The following is a 16,826-nucleotide window of genomic DNA, read 5'->3' as shown; positions in this document are numbered from 1 at the left end:
TAGTTTCAATACATTACAATTTTTTTTGGGACATTCTGTATTTTTAAAGCATTTTTTATTAAAAGACGAGCATAATAGTAATTATAAAGAACAACATTTTCATATATTACAAACTTTTTTTTTGTCATTTCGTACATTTTAGGCATTTTTTATTAATAGACAAGCATAATTACAATAATAACGAACAATATTTTCATAAATTATATATTTTCAATAAATTACAAGCTAGAATCAATAATAATAAAAGACAAGCATAGTAGCAAACAATTGTTTTTTTTGGGTATTCCATTCATTTTAGGCATTTTCTATTAAAAGACAAGCATAATAGTGATAATAATGTATAATATTTTTATAGATTATATAGTTTTAAATAACACAATTATCCTTAAATTAATTATAAATGGAAGAATATAACAAGCTAGTCAACTTTTGTAAAACAAATTTCTTTTATAATATAAACATATATATGTTTATATATATATATATATATATATATATATATATATATAAACTCAAAATTTGGGAGGGGGCTTCAGCCCCCCTGGCTACGCCCCTGGCGTTTGCTATTTTATTAGGTATGAAATTAATGTTACTATTTTAGTAGGATAAATAAAACTGACAGGGAGTTCTGTTATTAAAGATAAAATGCATGTTATATTTCTTCAAACAAAAAAAGAAAAGAAAACTAAAATCATGCTATATATTGCGTGTGAATAAGTGTCATAATTAAATTTGACATTGTTGGACCACTTATATATTGGTGAATGAAATCATAATTTGTACTTATATAGTTGTGTAAAATATATAGTTAAGCATGCTAGTAGTCGAAATAATTAGAAGAATGGAGGGAGAAAAAAACAGTTAAAAATGGAGGGTGAGAAGGCGCGGAATGAGAGGACATCCCCTCCTATACTCTTCCCATTTAAGCTCTCGACGGCCATATTTGCTCTAGTTGGTGGTGCGGTGCCATATTTTCCATACGTCAAAAAGAATATTCCTTCTTTTTGCAAAAATTAAACAACCCTTTTTCCTCCGAGGGCCACCACCCCTCCACGGCGGTCTAAGGCGGTTCTCCACCTTCCACCGCCGTGGTTGCTAGCGTTGTTTCTTCGTGTCTAACATTAATTGCAATATTGAATTCCCCACACCACACCATTGAGGTTCCGTTTTCAGTTATTTGATATATCTTCACACTGAATATGAGAGAGCCACAAAACGAGTACGATGAGGCGCAAATAATCGATTCGTCGCCGCCATCGTCGGACGAGAACGAGGAGCTGCAGCGATTGGAGCACGCGCCGCCGTTCTGGAGGAACAAGAGTTCGAAGCGGCTGTCGAAGCAGCTGTCGATGTGCGAGCTCCCCCGCGACATCGCGTGGGAGAGGCGGCGGCGGCAGTTCCTCCGGCAGGAGCGGAGGAAGAACGACATAAACAAAGAATCGGAGGATCTGACCGATGAGGATCTGCACGAGCTCAAAGGTTGCATCGAGTTAGGGTTCGGATTCAATGAAGAGAACGGGCAGCGCCTCTGCACCACGCTGCCCGCCCTCGACCTTTATTTTGCGGTGAATCGACAATTCGTCACCAGCCCCCTCTCCAGCCCCGCCAGCAACGCCACCACCCCCGCCGGCCTTGGAACCCGCTCCTCCTCCTGTGGCAGCGATTCTGATTCATGGAAGATATGCAGCCCAGGTACACACACACACTATAATTCATCAAAAATATAAATTAATTTAATATATGTGCATGCAGGTGATGATCCTCAGCATGTGAAAACAAAGTTGAGGCATTGGGCGCTAGCCGTTGCTTGTTCTGTGAAGCAGTCCTCTTGACTTGACCATAGAGAGAGAGAGAGAGAGAGAGAGAGGGGAGAGAGAGAGAGAGAGTGAGAGAGAGGTTGTATCGAGGTCATACATTGTGAAGGTATGAAGTCAATAATTTGTATATCGATTGGAACGGGCTTTCTTATTAACAGTTTACATGGTTAGACCGTTAGGCAATTTTGTTTTCTATTTTCCTTTTTCTTTTTTTTGGCCCTCCTTTCTTTTTCCATTTTTTATAACATGGAAAAAAAGTAATCTGCATGTCCATCAAAATGATTTTGAGCTAGAGTTTTATGATGGCGGTTACACAATGAATGGCTTCTTTAAGTAATTTCATAAAGAAGCGCCAAATTATAATATGGGCAATTTTTTTGTTCCATGCCCATCTCTATATCTAGCTACTGTTGTATGTTCTTTATGTACAAGCACTTGTACTATATATAATGACTATAATTCAATCTATCTGATGTGAGGATTTCTATTTTAAAATATCAATATATCAAACTTTTATGATTACATTTGGCGGCGGTGTTATTGTTGTTGTTAAAATGAATGGGTAATTTAAATGCTTAAATTAAATCAGAAATTGAGCAAAATAGGACTAGGACCATATCCATATATAATGTTATAAATATAAAAAATACTATAGCACACATGATAAAAAAAATACCAATATATATACTTCATGCGCATGAACGTAATTTACAGTCGTTATTTTGTGGTCTAAACTTTACTTAAAAAAAAGAGAGGCAAAAATAGCATACACTTTGGTTTAGAAGATAAAGAAACGTGGAAACGGCGATTTCTATTTCACTGAATCAAAAAATTAGAGATAGAAAATGAAGTAATTAAAAATATTAATCTGGTGCTGTAGCTAATTAACTAAAAATATATACAAAAAAAAAACTAGAAAATATATAAAAGAGCACGACTGCAGTCCCTCAAAGTCAAAATGTTTTCATCAGCAACAGAAGACGCACGCAAATCCAAGGACAAAATGCTTCACTAAAATAACTTTTGATGTATTTAATTAAGAACATAAATCACCCAAAAACTGACTTAATTTGTTACACCGAGAATAGTGATGCATAATTAATAAACAAGTCTTCCAAATAACCTTCTAACACTGATCCTCCTTTAAGAAGAAGAAGAAAAAAAACTTCAATTAAGTTAATTGAGAGCGATCTGACAAAGTTACTCCTTCATCTTGCTTCAACTATAACAAAATTTAGTTTGATAATATGAGTTCGTGATAGTTTTAGCCCAATAGTTTATTATTAACACATCTTTTTTCTAAATTATCAAACTAATTAAACTCAGCGTGTTCATTTCAAATACGAGCTAAGCCGTTTCCTCCAAGTTGGAAGCATCATCTCATGATTTCCGATTGCCAATTGTGTCTGTGATACTGGAATCACTATCAGACTAAAATTATCATAATTTTAATTTAATGATGTTGAATAATGTATTATTAATTTATTGGGCTAAAACTATCACGAAGTTTTATACTTATAAATTATAATGATAAAACAATACTACATATTTCCTCTTTTTTTTTTTTTTTTTTTTTTTTCCTATAATCGTGGGCTCGCGAGCCAGTCAGCCCAACCCATATGTAGTAAGTATTTCCTCAAACAGAAGAAATAAAATAACGGTTTCTAAGTGGCAGCCCACATCTCTTAGCCTGTTTTTAAACCACGGTAAACAACGAGAATAAAAAGGGAAAAAAAATCTGTAAGCTCCGACCCCGCAACAGCAGCTGCGCCGCCTCCGGCCTTTTCTCCCGTTGCGCCTCTATAAACAGATAATGGCGCATATTCTGAAATGGTTGAACTATGTATTATCTTCAGGATCAGTGGGACAATTATTTTTCTAAAATATTGGTATAGTTTAGGTTGATCGAGATTTGGAGTTGCTATCATTCCTCCTTTTGGAATTGATTTTTCCATTCTGCACACGTGTAAAGCTGCGCGGTTTTGTTAAATTTGGTGAATCTGATCGATTAATATCAGTCGGTAATTTAGGGTACCCTAATACCCGGGTATTAGGTACCTGATTTTAGAATCGGGTTTTTGGGTAGGGTATCGAATCCGAACCGATTCCCACTCCTAGAAAAAATTGCTGAAGATCGAAAATTTTCTATTGAGCCATCACCGTTACTGTAGGTATGGCGTTAAGATCGATTTACCGGGGCTTGAGGAAGAACAATTCGCGTTTGTGCTCTCATTTGCATTCTCATGCTACTAGTTTCGGTCAGTCCTCATTTCCCTTTAATTTTTACCCCTTTCCGCGAAATGTGATTTAGAGATTGTTGAGTTTATATATTATTTTATTGTTATATAATTATCAGATAAAACGTGCAATTATGTGTGATATACAAATTTTCCGTCTGTGTTTCCCCCCTTCTGTTTTAGGATTTAAGGAAGTTAGGGAGGATGAGAAGAGTAGGATGGTCGGCGATGTGTTCACAAGTGTAGCGTCAAATTATGATGTCATGAACGATTTAATGAGTGGTGGGCTGCATAGGTTGTGGAAAGAAAGGTTGGTTGTGGTTGTTTCTTTTTTTTATTTTCTGGGCAGTGGTTGGATTGTGCCTTTTGGTTATTGGAACATGAGCTGATCTTCATGTGTATTTCTTACCTTAAATATGGTAGGTTGGTTTCCAAGTTGAATCCATTTCCGGGAATGAAGCATCTTGATGTGGCTGGTGGAACAGGTGATCTATAAGTATGGTGATAAGTTTGATGAGTATGTTTGTTGTCGGCTAGGACTATTACCAGAATAAAATGATATGGAGAATTCAGTTTACGAAATCCCATCCAAAAAGATATATGCTCAAACTGGGATGCTGAAAGTAATTGATGCATATGCATTCTCCATAAAATACATCGCTATGTTATTATGATAAGATCATTCATTTGCATTTGTTTCCTATGTGCATTTCCTGTTCCTATCACTTCAGAATTTTCACTTGAAATTTCACATAATAGCATCAATCTAATTGATAGATTTTTCTGCTAAACCTTGCACATTGATATGATTAAAAAGTTTTAATTGTACCTTATTTTTTGTCTGTTCTGGTTTCTTTGAGGCACCATAGAAGTGACTACAACAATCATGAACCTGTAGCCAGAATGATGTTTTCTTTCATATGGATAAGCTATAAATAGAGGCAGAATGATTAGTTGATTACCTATCAATATTATATATATATATATTAGGATCCTGTGAGAACTCATCTTTTGTGAGAACGGAGAACCATGAACAAATACATCATGTATTTTATGTATTTGTTCATGGTTCTCCGTTCTCACAGGATCCTCCCTCTATATATATATAATATATAGACATGCATTCTTTGGAACCATTTTTGTTCATGCTGCATAAAATATGGAGCTAGTCATATCTTGTAGTCAATATCAAACTACCTGTTAAGCTATAAAATTTTTCACCATTGAGGCTATGTTATCTCTTTTTCTGTTTTCATTTTCGTGAAAGGGAAGATAGTTTTGTGGAGTGTTATTATTTGATATTTAGGCCTTTTTGGTTCAAATTCTGCTTTGGTAAGGGGGCTCTCTAATTTTACAGGGGATGTTGCTTTCAGAATCCTAGACAGTATACATAGCGTTACACAGAGGGACGTAAAAAATTGTCATGATAACAATCTCCTGGAAGAAACTCAAATTTTTGTCTGTGATATTAACCCCAATATGTTACGTGTTGGCAAAAAGAGGGCCCATGACAGAGGTAAGTCAATACTTTATTTTCTGTATTTCACTTATAGAAAATGAAATCTCACATGCCTGACATTTTATTTCCCAAAATTTAAGTTTGATTAATTTTTTAATGGAGCATTTCCCTTTATTGCTGCCAGGTTTTGGAGAGGATAAATCCCTCATTTGGGTTGAAGGAGATGCGGAACAATTAAAATTTGAAGATGCGTCAATGGATGGCTATACAATCGCATTTGGAATAAGGAATGTAACACATATAGAAAAAGCTCTTGTAGAAGCTTACAGGTTACCTTCTGGTTCTAATTCTATATTAGCCTTCCTTTATTTGATATGATTATATTTACAACATTATTCTTCCATTTCCCTTCACTACATTCTTTATATTGACTGTTTGTTTAGTATATGATTCTTAGGGATAGCATTTATATTTTGATTAAAAATTGAGAAACCAACGGTTTTAGACATTTTTACATGTGAAATGTTTATTTGGATATACTAATCTTGAGTTCTCCTTTCTAATTTTCTTCATAACTGAAGCTAGTTTGGATATTCTAACTTGTGTTTACTGTATTTTGAAGGGTGCTAAAACCAGGGGGGAGATTTCTTTGTCTTGAACTCAGCCATGTGGAAATTCCAATTTTCAAAGATTTGTAAGTGTTGCCAATGTACCTTATGATAAACCTCTCTTCCGCTCGTACTATATGCACGGTTGTATATGCTATGCAGCATTGTCATTATCACTCAAATCATTTTTTAAGATTAATTTAATCTCTATGTGGAGCCAAACTCTTGTCTCTAATACTTAGATGTAGCAAAATTCTGGTTGCAGTTGATTAGTGCATACTGCATGGTTGCAGTTGATTAGCAAAACTCAAATCACTTTTTAGGCACACCTCGGCCCAGCTGAGGCGTACCGAGGTGATAGCCTCACATTTAGGGTTAAAAAAGAAAAAACTGCATTCGGACTCGTGATGCAAAAAGAGTGAATTGAAACGAAAATCAAAATTCGATATCTCATCTCAAACCATGAGCCAAGATGTGAATAGTTGTTTCTCGACTTAGGTGACACTCAAAAACTGAAATCCTCAATTTTCTTAATTGGGTGCGAAATGCAGTTTAAGGGATGCAATGTACTACTGAATTTCATTACCGGCTTTCTAACTTTGAATCCGGGTCTCGGATACTGTTTTACGAACTTTCGGAACTCTGACTTGACTTTGAGTTCATTTCCTGAATTCAATAGTTATACTTAAGAATGCAAAATCCCAATTTAATGAGATTGGTTGATTAAATACTGGATTAATGACCGGGGCATTACATATATCTTCTCATAGTTACTGATTAGTGTTCATCTTTCAGGTATGATTATTATTCATTTGCGGTCATCCCGACAGTAGGACAGCTAGTTGCAGGTGATCGTGAATCTTATCAATATCTGGTAGAGAGTATTCGCCGCTTCCCCAAACAGGTACAATGCTATTAAATAGCCATGTTTGCCCTCTGTTTTCAGAGAATTAAATAAAAAGTCTGTATCTGTTTGCGCCTGCACATAGTGCTAATGCATTATAATTTGTGGATCTGCCAAAAGGGTTGTACCAAAATTTTACCGATAAAATTTGTGAAACGGTTCCTAGACTCTTTGTCACACATGATATGCACACTTCTTACAGTCAGGTTTGCATTCCAGAGGGGTACCTTCTTTTAATCTGCTTCAATATCCATGCCATTTCAATCAGGAGAAGTTAAAGAGTTATTTGATTGATGTAAATTCTCCTTCTATATACTCTTGTGTTACGATAGAAAGAAGTTAAGAAGATATAGTAAAGGAAATTAATCAAGAATTAATGGTCTCGAAAACGTAGTTGGAGATTCAGTTTTGAGCTCATGGATGATCTATTGATTGGTTGATTTTTCATACATGTCCCACTTGAGCTGCTGTTTCCATCCTGTAGTTTTTATGTGTCTGTTACATCATCATACTGTTCTTACTTGAGACTCAATTCTTCGCTTATCAACATTCATGAGCTTCACTTACGACCATGAATTTCCAAACCCCTGCCTAAAATGAAATCTATGTTCACAAATTTACCTTTCTGTGCTTAGTATTCTTTAGCAACAAACCTCCTTCAACACAACTTGTGCTTATTATTCGTTTCACTTTCTTATTTTAGATCCATAAATCTGGCCGAGTTAATGCTATGTGGAACAAATAAACCTCGTGTTTTTGTGAACAAAGCCTTTTGTGTATGATAAGTTTGATAATACATCCATTGATCTCCATGCCTGCATCGACCTATCACTTGGTTAAGAAATCTTTTATTCATTTTCTCTCTTTATTTTTGTACTTTTGTGTTGTTGAGTTAAGGGTCATTAATAATTTCTTGATAATTTTTGGAAAATTCTTGTCACATTAACCTGATGTGGTTTACGAATTATGATATTGTGTGCAACTGCAGGAGAAATTTGCGGCAATGATTGCGGAAGCTGGTTTTCAGAAGGTTGAGTATGAAAACCTTGTGGGAGGTGTCGTCGCCATCCATTCGGGGCTTAAGTTTTAGGTTTTTGCATTTTTATCTCACGCGTTTACTTGTTGTTGCTCTTGATAATGCCTTTTTTGGCTCTCAGATGAAATAGAATAAGCTCACAAATGTTGGGTAGAAATTTTAACGGGACTGCTATATATAGGAAAGTCTTAGAATCTAGTTCAGAAACTGTTTCAAATGGTTAAGCAATGTTTTCATTTACTAGAAGCGGTAAATTTGTATACGTGCTCGTGAATTTTTATCTATTTAAATTAAATTTAAGCTATTGGGCTATTCAATTGCACTTGGTTGAATTATCTTGTTGAGTTGCGTTGGTGGTGGAAATAGAAGATGGATGGAAAGGTTCTTATCCTAAGGACAACTGAACGATGGTGTGTGTATTACCAATAAACTAGGAATTATTCCCTTCAAGGCGTAGTTCATATAGTGGATGTTAGATTTGTATACTGGAAGCTAAGAATTATGTTCATATTAATTTCGAACATTTAGTTTACCTATTTCATTTACACAAAATCTCTTGTACACCCGGGTGTATCGTGCACTCGGACTGATCTGTACCTAAATTCTGACCCGTATTTTAATTCAAATTCGCATCCTGACCCAAATCGTGTAAATAACACTATTCAGTTATACGAATAAACTAAGAATTATTGCTTCGAACAATATTAATGGTGTGTGTATTACCAATAAACTAAGAATTATTGCTTTGTGAAGGCGTAGTTCATATAGTGGGATGGTCTCATTTTTGTTACGAGTCAATGGGTGAGGTTCCATTTTTATTGACAGCATTAATTTGATGTTGATTTCGTGTACTAAGAGCATTCGCATTGGTGTTACATGATAACTTACATGATAGTTTATTTTATGAGGGGGGACCACATGGTGTAAAGAGGCTGCATTGGGGTTACATAATACTCCCTCAGTTCCAATAAAAGTGGCCACTTTTTTTCTGGGCACAGAGATTAAGAAGGAGATTGTTATGTTTTAATTGAGTAGGACCCACCAAAATTAGTGAGTAATTTTTAGAAAGTGGCCTACAATTGTTGACCAAATTAGTGAGTAATTTTGATATTTTTAGAAAGTGGCCTACAATTGTTGACCAAATTAGTGAGTAATTGTTGACTTAATTAAAGTAAACTTTTGCCATTTTTAGAAAGTAGCCACTTTTAATGGGACACCCAAAAAGGAAATGTGACCACTTTTATTGGGACGGAGGGAGTAGCTTACATAGTTACATGATAGTTTTAGTTTTGATTTTTCCATTTTTCATTTAAGTTTAATTTCATAAATTTAAATCACACAATTTACTTCAAATTTAAATTGCATTAATTTTGAAATCCTAAAGATTACATAAAACTTAATAAAATAAAATAAAAATCCTTCAAATATTCAATTTTTTTTTAAAGGCGCGTGTTATACACGCGCCTGTTTTCAACGGTTGTGAGGGCTACACGATTGAACGTGTAGCTCTCGTGTAAGTGTTTGCTGCATCGGTTACACGATAGCAGCCTGATATCGTGTAACCGTTGCAGATGCTCTAACAAAGCATATACAGTCACAGGCAAGTATTTGTGGATTTGAACTTAGCTTTTAATTATTAATCACAATCTCTTTTTTGTTTTCGTGATCTTGGTTTGATTGTATACTGGATTGATTGATCACTAACTTTGTATGATTAGATAAAAAGATAATTAGTACTAGAATTGGAATATAACACATATTTTTAATATTTTTACCATTTCAATCGGGAGACTTTTTCAATATTTGGATTGATTTGCGTTATATTAAGAAGGAGAAACATATAAATTGAATTTAATCAGGAATCTATATCTATATCTATATGAAAACACAGTTCTAACCTACACTTTTTAGCGCCAAATTTTCTCTCTTATAACTTATCAACACTCTCCATTTTCTATCCTATATCATTCCATAACCAACACGTTTCATAAATGAACAACCCACTACACCAATTAGCAAATAAACTGCAGCAACCCACTATCGAAAAGCAATAACAAAACTGCTACAAAAAAAAAAAACACGTTCAGATTTACAATTTATAAATACCATATCATCATTTTCATTTATCATTTCCCACTTCTCTCTACACTCATTTTCTGAAAAAATTACAAAATTCAAAGCAACCCACTATTTTATTTCTCAATGTATCAAAGATTGCTCCACTGAATCGGTTTTCTCAAGGAATTGCAGCAGAAAAAACTCAAAATTCACGAACCCATAGGGTCACAGCTTCTAAGTATACAAAATTCATGGACGGAGAAGGAGAATGAGAAGAAAAAAGGATTCTGAAGGCATACACGAATTACGTGTTGGCTGCTATTTTTAGGCCATATGCAGGCCGAGGCGGAGCCACGAGGCCGGAGAGGCAGACTTGTGTGTACCTGAGTGGTATTGCGGCAGGATGATCCGCACGGCGATGAGTGATATGCGAGGCTACGGAAAAGACAGAGTGAAAGAGAGGCGGAGAGAGCGACGAAAAACGGAGACTTTGGCGTGCTGCCACAGAAGGCGGGGCGGATCTGTCCGTACGGCGGCCAGATGACCGCAACGGTTCTGAGAAAAGGAGGTGAAGAAAAGAAGGAGAAATGGGCGTCAACATTGGACTTCAATTATTCATTTTTTTCTTATTGTTGTGTTTTTATAACTTGGGCTTCAACTAATTGTTTTTTTATTGCAGGCTTCAACTGATTGTTAAGAGTTAATAATTGTTGCATTCTTTAATTGTTGGGTTTTTTATTGTATTCATTCTTTTTGGGCCAAATTAATACTTTAAATGAATTTTTTAAATTTATGTGTTCGTTCATATGTTTGATGTATTTTATTTTTTAAGTTGTGTGATTTTTTTTACTTATTTAATATATAATAATAGATTTAATACTTTTTATTTATTAATAATTAAATTTAGGTATAATATTTATTTTTATATAATATTAGTAATTGAAATTTTTTTGAGTTGAATGTATAATTTGAAATATATATATATATATATATATATATATATATATAATGATTGAAGAAGTATAATTAATGCTTATAAAAAACACACTGAAGTTATAATTAATGTTTACATTTTCAATTGTTGTATGCATTAATTTGAAAATATTATTACTCACAAATTTGCATATACTAATATAAAATATATAAAAATAAACTTGGAACGAATAAATTATGATTATATAAAAGATCGCTTAAAATTTTACGAATGTGTCAATAAAATTATCAACAAATGTCTATGTAGTATTATGATTTTTTTTCTAAACATATCGTCAATTTTCATTCATGAAAAAAAATATATTCAATATGCATCTTAAATTTAAGTTCATGAAAAAATTTAAATATGTATAAATATCACAAAAAATATTGTTAAAACGAATAAGTTATGAAAAAAATTAAAATTTAAAATATTTTATTTGGTTGAAGTTTACTTTTTATAGTTGTGTTTGTAGTTTATTTATATAAACATATTCGCTATTATCTTTTCTCAATTAAATTTAATTTTACTTTCACATTTATATATATTAAAAATAAAATATGTGATACCTTTTGTTTATACTTTAACTATTAATATACAATACTTATTCAATTTAATACTCCAATATGAGTTCATAATCTATATCTATATGTAAATATTATGACAAAATCTTTAATTTAATGTACAAATAATCAAAACTAAATTTAGACCGACTACGTTTTTTTCTTAATGTTGAACATACTATAATTTTTTTCCTTTAAGTCTTTTATATTTATTTTATTTTATTTTTTATATCAATTTTTAAAAAAAGAGTTATAAAATGAATCAATATAAAATGAACCAATATTCCTTCACCTCTATTACATTCTATAATATTATAAATAAATAAAACATCTATGTTTGTGAACAATTAGTTATAATATTAGAAATAAATTTCAAATAGTATGAGTTTTTATTTATGTTTGTATATGAAAATTTATATTTATTGATTTATTAAATATGCAATAATAATGTACAATGTTAATTTTTATTATTAAATAACTTTTAATTATTTAATAGCTATAATTATCTTTACACTTTATACAAAGTTATAAAGTTACGCTTTTAAATTCAAGGTTTTAGTGAGTGGTTGATGTGAATTATTTTATTTTATGTTTTAAAGTGTATTTTTCGTTTTCTTATATTTTGATTATATTTATATTTATATTTATTTAAACGTCCATTTAATTTTGGTACTCGCGTGCATCGCACGGGCGGACGTACTAGTTATCTTTGAAAAAAGAGATGCATGATTCATTTTATTCGTCTTTTATCACGTCATATCGTGAACACTCATGAACTGGAAGCTTCATGAATTTCCACAATCCACACTAAATGAAAATGATATTAGAAAACAAAAAAAAACTAGCTAGATTGGTAAGGTAGTTAAGTGATCATATGACAACCCTATAACTGAGTACATTAATGTTGGAAAATTATCCACTTTTTATACACTCACACACGGCCTCTGCCAACAAAATTAAGCATACAAATCAAAATATAACTATCTAACTAGGACATTATTTTGTAGCAAAACCCTTTTACGCTCTGTTCTTGCACTTCTCCACTGCTCTTGGTGCTGCATTAATAAAGGAAAAATATTATTATTTGAAGAAAAGAAAGAGGAGAAATTTAAAGGCAAAAGAAAAAAAAAAGATTAATGGTCGATTACTGAAACTTGTATTAAATTTGATAAGTAAAAACATAAAAAAAGAATGAAACTGAAATTAAGTAGTTGTATTCTTTCGATTGATATATTATATATAGCCGTAGTGTTTTTTTCTTAAATTGGTGACTTTTATTTCGTCTTATTTTAAATCTTTTTTATAACAATAGAATCAAACGGTACCTAGCCCAACGGCCTCCGAACTCTTCATTATCCTGAGACGTTTGCATGAATCAACGAACATCCTGATTTAAAATGAATATTATTATTATTATTATGTAAGAAAAATAATATGATAATTAATGTCCATTTATTGGAAGTACTTACTCCCATGGAACATCTCCAACAAGCATCCAGTCTCCATCTTTATCTTCATAAGTAGGCACATAATCAGACCCATTCAAAAGGTCTATCAATTTGCTCTCACTCATCACCCCTTGAGAACCACAATCGCCTGCATAATTTGTTAAACATTAACCAAATTAGTATTTAAATATCATAGATTGTTAATTGTAAAAGGAAATGTATTTAATCAGTAATTACCAATTGTAGAGGAGCTGAACATTTTTCCTAGGGCCTCAGAGAGTTGTTGGTAGCTGTTATACATTTTCAAGTCCACTTTCCGGAGGTACGGCGCCCCATCTAGGCTCACTTTCACAAATGCCGCCGCAACGCCGCCGCCGCCGTCCTTTTGGACGGCCAGGATGTTCTTTCTGAAGGATCTAACTGGTGGCCAACCTACTACTTGGGCCCTGAAAAATTCAAACCATATATCTTACAATTTTATAACTAATAACATGATTTTATCTTAATTAAATTTGATTTCTCTTAAAAATCAACATCTCTCAAAACAAGTTTAATTAGTCTAGATCTCAATATTTTCTACTCGATGAAACTGAACTAGGTTAATCTCAAATTGTCGCCGCAAATTTAATTTAATATGTTGGTAATCATTTAACAAGAATTTTGTGCGTTTTCTACTTGGAAAATATCGCTATCATATGCCTAACATGGAATATTTTCTTTTGTTATGTACAATGAAATAAAAGGTGGGTATAATTATATGAAAAGAAGAAAGTATGGAATAGTGGTGGGTGGGTGTTATTCAAATATAACCGCACATAAAATTGGGTGCATGTTGTGTCGAAAATGGTTGTCGCTTTCATTCAAATATTGGGCCAAAAGAAATAAAGAAAGATTCCAAATGTTTTGTTTGGTTATTGGAGTTTGACAGACAACCAAACATGTCCTCGCGTATTATCTTACCACATTCACGTGCTAAACAAAACCACACCTTCTGAATTTCAGGTAATTAATAATTAGTTTATTTCTCAATTCTTTGAATAAAAGAATGTATTGTATCACATTAATTTATTTTTTGATGAATTTTTTTGCATGATTAGACTCTCTTCTTCCGTCCATAGAACTATTTCTCTTACAACATTTCCATATATTGGTTATTTACACGTAAAGTTAAGAATATAAATAGTACGTATCATATAAAATAGATAAATTCTAAGTTTTTAAATTTTTTAGCATGCAAAATAATTAGTCATTATACTAAAATAGTTAACACCTAAATGTATGTATTTAAATTACTAAATTATTTTTTGAAATTCAAATAAGTAAGGATATTATAGATATACCAAAATTTGTAAGAATATACCTTAATTTTATATTGTAATAAATTTGTAGTTAAGTTTGGTATATATATATATATATATATATATATATACTCCCTCCGTCCCGCGAGTCTTGATACGTTTGGGTTCGGCACGAGAATTAAGGAGTTGTAGATTAGTGTTTTAAGTGTGTAATTAATAAAGTATAAAATTGATAAAGTAGGGGAGAGAAGGTAATAAAAGTGATAAAGTAGGAGAGAGAAGGTAATAATTCAAGATTCGTGGGACGGAGGGAGTATATATATATATATATAGTTATTCGTGGACATATTTCGTCAATCACACATTTTTCATCATGAGACTCAAACTTCGAATATTTTTTACTAATTCAAGTGGAAAGAAGTCTTAAATCATTTCACATACAAAACAATATATTACACACACAAACACATATATACATGCCATTCACTACGCTCATAATTTAGTAATGATCAAAAACTGTAAATCTTTATGCAAACTGAGATTCATAAAGTTAAAGAAAAAAGTACTTACTTTGCAGGTGGCTTCGCAGTCTTCTCCTCTTGTTTGACAAGTTGATGATGCGGAGTTGATGAAGAAGAAGCCATGGATGCGTTCAAATTGAGCTTCAAATCAATAGTTTGAGAAAAGCCTCTCTTCAAACACCCACTATTCTTCTCACTTCCTCCACCGGGCAACCCTAACCTCAGCTCTGTCTCGTCGTATTCCAAGCGATTCTCATGCTCCGTCCCCATTATTTCAAATTTCTTTCTACAACGATGATGAGTATATAGATATGTGATACAAACGTTACTATAGTAGTAGACCTCTAGCTAAGTTTGTTGATAAAGAAGATGATTGATGAAATTAAAATTATGTAAGGTGTGGGAGTGGGAGCTGTAAGAGGAAGAAATATGAGCATTGATATATGAATATGAAAGTTTTGAGAGCTTAATTATTTAGTGGCATCATTTTCAATTTGAGAGAAAAATAACATTATTTGGAGGGATAAGAAGTGGCCACGGGGAGGGAGGGGATTGGAGGGAGTTGTCGGAGAAATAATGACGTAATTAATGACGCAAAATGAAGCATAATTGTATTGAACCCAACAGACAGGAAGAGGAGGAGTTGGTATTTTTTAACAGCAGACAGATCTTTCTCAATCCTGCTTTTGTTTAAAGAAAGTGTTAAGTTTAAATAAAAAGTTGCCAACTTGCCAAGATTCTCTCTCTCTCTCTAAGTTAAACTATGTTTACAATTTCTGGTCTCCTGTGAACTTGGATGTACCGTATATCCGGATTGTACTCGATCCGGATTTTGACCCAGTTAAATTATCCTGACCAATTTTTTCTTGAAATGACACTAACACTAACACAAAATGACATTAACTCTAACACGATCTTGGAATAACACTAACACTATTTTATTTTACAAATGACACTATTTTGAAAATAGCACGAGCACTATATTTAAATGACACTAACACTATATCGAAATGGTACTAATACTTGACATTAAGATATGATAGTTCAGTTGGGTCAAATCCGGGTCAGAATCCGAGTCGGGTACGACCCGGGTGTAGCGGAGATTTTGTACTGTTACAACATACTCCCTCCGTCCACGAAATGAGTACTCATATTTCCTTTTTCATCCGTCCACGAAATGAGTACCCATTTCCCTTTTTGGCAAGTGTACCCCACACATCTCTTTAATTAATACACTCAAAAGGTGGGACCATTAAACTATTCACACTACACTCCATACATTTCTTAAAACCCGTGCCGTCCACAAATGAGTACTCATTTCGTGGACGGAGGGAGTATTTTAAATTGTTTGGCCAATGGGCTGACAATTAAGCAACAGATGTGTGTTAGGTCTGCTTCATATATAATTAATAGTATGTTGTATTTTAGTTAATGTGTGTGGAGTAATAATATTCTTTATTGTACTTATAGCATGCAATTATACAATATAGGAAAGAACATATATTTAGATTTATATGCATCAATACAATATATTTCTTCTGTCATTCCTTGTCATTTTTTCTAACAAATTTGCTTCAATCAATTTGTTGAAATTAATAATGAGTTATTGAAAGAAAAACTAGCTAGTACAAATTTATAAAACAAATGTTGATTGTACATTCTGAACCAAATATAAGGGAGTTATCAATTTAAATAAAATTGAAAATATAATTACTTCTATACGTAGAAAATATTAAAAACAAACACATGCTTTAATTTTCTTTTTTTCGGGCCTACGCATACTTTTTTACTTTTGGAGAAACAAAAAGTAGTAAAACAATTTTTTTGATAATAGTAAAACAAAATTGATAAGAGTATATATTCTGTGGAATCTGATATATTTATTGTTGAATACTCGACTTAGG

At 32.8% G+C, this 16,826-nt stretch overlaps 3 protein-coding genes across 4 annotated transcripts; 2 read left to right on the top strand and 1 right to left on the bottom strand.

Moving 5' to 3' along the window:
* The first annotated feature begins 936 nt into the window (after nt 1-936).
* Nucleotides 937-2,285, top strand: LOC131014382 (uncharacterized). The gene is made up of 2 exons (XM_057942342.1): nt 937-1,692; nt 1,753-2,285. The coding sequence occupies exons 1-2, from the start codon at nt 1,200-1,202 to the stop codon at nt 1,830-1,832; spliced, it is 573 nt and encodes a 190-aa protein (XP_057798325.1). The 5' UTR covers nt 937-1,199; the 3' UTR covers nt 1,833-2,285.
* Nucleotides 2,286-3,410: 1,125 nt separating this feature from the next.
* On the top strand, nt 3,411-8,383 carry LOC131014380 (2-methoxy-6-polyprenyl-1,4-benzoquinol methylase, mitochondrial). Of its 2 annotated transcripts, XM_057942339.1 has the most exons (9): nt 3,411-3,835; nt 3,989-4,075; nt 4,238-4,364; nt 4,478-4,539; nt 5,412-5,570; nt 5,698-5,842; nt 6,136-6,207; nt 6,917-7,025; nt 8,014-8,383. In XM_057942339.1, the coding sequence occupies exons 2-9, from the start codon at nt 3,991-3,993 to the stop codon at nt 8,113-8,115; spliced, it is 861 nt and encodes a 286-aa protein (XP_057798322.1). In that variant the 5' UTR covers nt 3,411-3,835; nt 3,989-3,990; the 3' UTR covers nt 8,116-8,383. The 2 variants fall into 2 exon arrangements, with proteins under 2 accessions (XP_057798322.1, XP_057798321.1); XM_057942338.1 differs by lacking the exon at nt 3,411-3,835 and having other exon boundaries at nt 3,854-4,075.
* Nucleotides 8,384-12,528: 4,145 nt separating this feature from the next.
* Nucleotides 12,529-15,594, bottom strand: LOC131014381 (auxin-responsive protein IAA16-like). The gene is made up of 5 exons (XM_057942340.1): nt 14,972-15,594; nt 13,341-13,549; nt 13,125-13,251; nt 12,981-13,042; nt 12,529-12,710 (listed from the first exon to the last, which is right to left on the bottom strand). The coding sequence occupies exons 1-5, from the start codon at nt 15,190-15,192 to the stop codon at nt 12,673-12,675; spliced, it is 657 nt and encodes a 218-aa protein (XP_057798323.1). The 5' UTR covers nt 15,193-15,594; the 3' UTR covers nt 12,529-12,672.
* Between the last annotated feature and the right edge of the window lie 1,232 nt (nt 15,595-16,826).

This window comes from Salvia miltiorrhiza, chromosome 3 (genome assembly GCF_028751815.1).
Source record: "Salvia miltiorrhiza cultivar Shanhuang (shh) chromosome 3, IMPLAD_Smil_shh, whole genome shotgun sequence".
Classification (NCBI taxonomy): Eukaryota; Viridiplantae; Streptophyta; class Magnoliopsida; order Lamiales; family Lamiaceae; genus Salvia; species Salvia miltiorrhiza.
This window is presented reverse-complemented; position numbering and strand designations above follow the sequence as displayed.

Excerpts from the sequence above, each read along its gene's own strand:
- LOC131014382 (XM_057942342.1), top strand. The coding sequence starts at position 1,200 with ATGAGAGAGCCACAAAACGAGTACGATGAGGCGCAAATAATCGATTCG. Across the intron at positions 1,693-1,752 it reads ATGGAAGATATGCAGCCCAG|GTGATGATCCTCAGCATGTG; the intron begins GTACACACACAC and ends ATGTGCATGCAG.
- LOC131014380 (XM_057942339.1), top strand. The coding sequence starts at position 3,991 with ATGGCGTTAAGATCGATTTACCGGGGCTTGAGGAAGAACAATTCGCGT. Across the intron at positions 4,540-5,411 it reads TGATGTGGCTGGTGGAACAG|GGGATGTTGCTTTCAGAATC; the intron begins GTGATCTATAAG and ends CTAATTTTACAG. Across the intron at positions 7,026-8,013 it reads TTCGCCGCTTCCCCAAACAG|GAGAAATTTGCGGCAATGAT; the intron begins GTACAATGCTAT and ends GTGCAACTGCAG.
- LOC131014381 (XM_057942340.1), bottom strand. The coding sequence starts at position 15,192 with ATGGGGACGGAGCATGAGAATCGCTTGGAATACGACGAGACAGAGCTG. Across the intron at positions 13,550-14,971 it reads ACTGCGAAGCCACCTGCAAA|GGCCCAAGTAGTAGGTTGGC; the intron begins GTAAGTACTTTT and ends TGAATTTTTCAG. Across the intron at positions 12,711-12,980 it reads TTCGGAGGCCGTTGGGCTAG|CACCAAGAGCAGTGGAGAAG; the intron begins GTACCGTTTGAT and ends TTATTAATGCAG.